Genomic DNA, 3,268 nt, shown 5'->3' on the forward strand with positions numbered 1-3,268 from the left:
GTGTCCAGCACACGTGGCCAATAAAGCCGATTCATGCCGATGTAAGATTAGACTTACTATTGTAATGGCCACCTTTAAAAGATGTTTATACCTATGTGCACTACTTGGGTATTTTAGTAGCTTACCTTGCCTACAAGAGCTAACCCTACACTTGTCTTTGCTGTGATATACCTGAAAATTGTTTTTAACTGAACAATTTACAGTATAATAAAGGAATAGTCCAACATTTTGGCAATTTAGATTATTTGCTTCCTTCGTTGTTTGTACTAGTAGTACAGAGTCGAGCCATTATACCACGCTGAAGCTGGATTTACACTACTGTTCAAAGGTCAGGGGTCACCTCCAGTTCTCCAGTTTTTATTGACATTTAATCAGTTCAACTCCAATGGCACAAAGTTAAGGAAACTGCCAGAGGTAAAACAAACAAAAGGTTCCAAAAACTAAAAATGTTTGTAATTTTCATATAAAACTGGCTTTTTTCAGGGATTAAGTAATAGCTTCACATATGTCTGTTTTGCAGCAGTGGAAGTAAACGAAACTGATGCATACAACTCGTACAGGTGCCCCAACGTTTGTTATCAGGTCATTAACAGAGGGAGAGAGGGAAAAATACATCCAGGTTGTGCAAAAGAAAACAATGATGGATCAGCAGCACAGTGTCCAGATGTTCCCTGTGAAGAGTGAAAGCAAAGCAATGTACTGCAACACATCTGTGGGAGCAGTGCTACAGTGTTACTGTGGGCTGTTTTCTGCTGCGAGTTTCTGATCTGAGCACAGGTTGTTGACAGTAGAGACAACATAAAGCCTGTTATCGTCTCCTTTTCAGTAATACACATCTAGCAGAGCGATCAGTACTGCAGACATTCTGCTCACCATCACAGTAAATGCAAAAGTAGTAAGTATGAAATGCTGGTTGTGGCGGCGTCTCAACTCGTAAAATCCAATGTTTAGCTAAAAGTTAAACACACATTATGACGGGATTCCTAACCTAGTGTGTCAAGTATGAATGCAGGCTAAATACTGAAAGTGTTACCACAGTTTTAAAGTGTTTTATCAGCCTTTGTTATTGAAAGAAAAACTGCAACTCTGTGTGGTGGAATTTTCTTATATCTATATAAACTTCCATATCTGTAAGTGCATTCCTGAATTTTTTTTTCCCAGCTGTATCATGTGTCCTCAGCTCCTTCTGTGAATGAATTATGGCTCTTACTTACACGGGCTGGAGCAGGTTCCTTGTGTGGTGTTCTGCTGGTTCAGGGTGCCATCGGTAAAGAATCTGGAGGAGCAGCCAGCGAGGAGCAGCAGCAGCAGGCCGAAGAGGTGAAGACGCACCAAAGGAATCGGGTGGAGCGTCGAGTAATAAAGGGACATGGTGGACTGGGACGCAACGACACAGACACACAGTTACATACACTACCTAACAGCTACACACACAGGCCTATGTTACATACACACGCACATGATGGAGACCAGGAAGAAGTGATGTGAAGGCAGCATCCACGTTCTGCACCTACAAAATACACCAACACAAGCATGTGTCAGCAGCAGCCACAGATATGAAATACTTTACAGCCAGCTGTTGTTTTCAGCACGTTTCAGTGCATTATGAAAATCGACTTGCAGAGATGTGACTTGCTTGTGAAACATAATGCATTACCTGACTTTGCTGCTCTGTCTGTGACATTCAGCCCAAACCTGTTTGTTCCTACTGAACATCTAAATCTTTAAAGACTAATTCCCTACCACACTGTGGCTTTTACCAAATGTTACTCAAACAGGAGGAAACAATGCATTAGTCGTGGACTATTTTCAGTGGCGGATTAATCCATATTTGGTGCTCTAATGAGAATTTGGGGTGGTAGGATGTTATATGTGGGAGAGAGTCAAAATAACCTACAGTGCATGTTCAGGACTATAAAGGAGCATGTCACCCAGTGCAACAACGTGGCTAACTGATGTAACCTTTGTACAAAAAACAGGTCTCTATGCCACAGGAACACACATTTGTACAACTATCTTTGAGGATATTCATAACCATAATGCATCTCCTAGGTTCTTACCTTAACCTTAACTATCACAACCCTAATCCGAGTCTCAACCTTCAGCTAGCCCTTTGAAGGGAACCAAGACAGTGAGGACCAGTGAAAATGTCCTCACTCGCATGTCCTCACACTGCTGGCCACACACACACCTGCCTTTGTATTTTTTGATATTTTTCAATACATTTTTAATTAAATTGCTTTAAGGTCAAGAGTGTATTAAATCTATTTTAATCAGAAACAATGTTACTATTTAGGTAAAACCAATTTTACTAGAGCTTCAAGATTTCTGCAAAGCCCCTCCGTAGCATCCAAAATAAAGCATTCTTACATATTTTTGGGTGTGAAGGAAAGTTTAATAGTTCAGCAAAAATTCATCCAAACCTCATCACAAGAGCTACGGCGCCATCATAAGGACAGATGACAAGCTCCATTCAACCTCTTACAGTGACATGTAAACAATGCTTCAAGCAGTGTGGAGTTTGCTTCAAGGGTTTTTACAGGACACAGCAGTAAATCCAGCATAAGACAGAGGTGATGACTGACTCATCTAGTGTCAGAACAAGGTAAGTCTCAGTTAGTACAGTGATGACAGACGCACCTCAATAATGTCTGTTATGCCCAAAAACCCAAACCCTTTTCCACAAGTGTATGAATTTACACATATAGAAAGAAATTGGTTAAGGATGTTGTTACTCCAGGTTCAAGGTCCGTATATTGAAATGCTAATATACAAGCCCAACTCAGAAAAGGTTGGCACAGTGTGTAAAATCTAAATTAAAACTAGTGATGTGTAAATCATCTGTCCTGTATCACAGTGAAAACAACACCGTAGCACATTACTTGATGTGACACCTCATCAATTATATTTTTTATTGGTCCAGAGGACATACATACCTGTAGAGGTGTGGAAGTGTCTAGGAGAGACAGCTGTGGAGTTTCTATCTAGTTTGTTCAACAGGATTTTAGAGAGTGAGAAGATGCCTGAGGAATGGAGGAGAAGTGTACTAGTGCCGATCTTTAAGAACAAGGGTGATGCGCAGAGTTGTAGCAACTACAGAGGTATAAAGTTGATGAGCCACACAATGAAGCTATGGGAAAGAGGAGTGGAAGCTAGGCTAAGAAAGGAAGTGGATATCTGTGAGCAGCAGTATGGCTTCATGCCCAGAAAGAGCACTACTGATGCAATTTTTGCTCTGAGAATGTTAATGGAGAAGTATAGAGATGGT

The 3,268-nt window shown here is 40.8% G+C and overlaps 1 protein-coding gene across 1 annotated transcript in view; it reads right to left on the bottom strand.

Moving 5' to 3' along the window:
• Nucleotides 1-3,268, bottom strand: part of cunh11orf24 (chromosome unknown C11orf24 homolog) — a 20,130-nt gene that overhangs the window by 13,264 nt on the left and 3,598 nt on the right. The window contains exons 2-3 of the mRNA XM_020612742.1: nucleotides 1,460-1,510; nucleotides 1,215-1,377 (exon numbers count right to left, since the gene is read on the bottom strand). Of these exons, the coding sequence (XP_020468398.1) occupies nucleotides 1,215-1,377; nucleotides 1,460-1,510 (214 nt within the window). The remainder of the gene's footprint in view (nucleotides 1-1,214; nucleotides 1,378-1,459; nucleotides 1,511-3,268) is intronic.

The sequence above is a fragment of the Monopterus albus genome, unplaced genomic scaffold (genome assembly GCF_001952655.1).
Source record: "Monopterus albus unplaced genomic scaffold, M_albus_1.0 scaffold127.1, whole genome shotgun sequence".
NCBI classification, from domain to species: domain Eukaryota; kingdom Metazoa; phylum Chordata; class Actinopteri; order Synbranchiformes; family Synbranchidae; genus Monopterus; species Monopterus albus.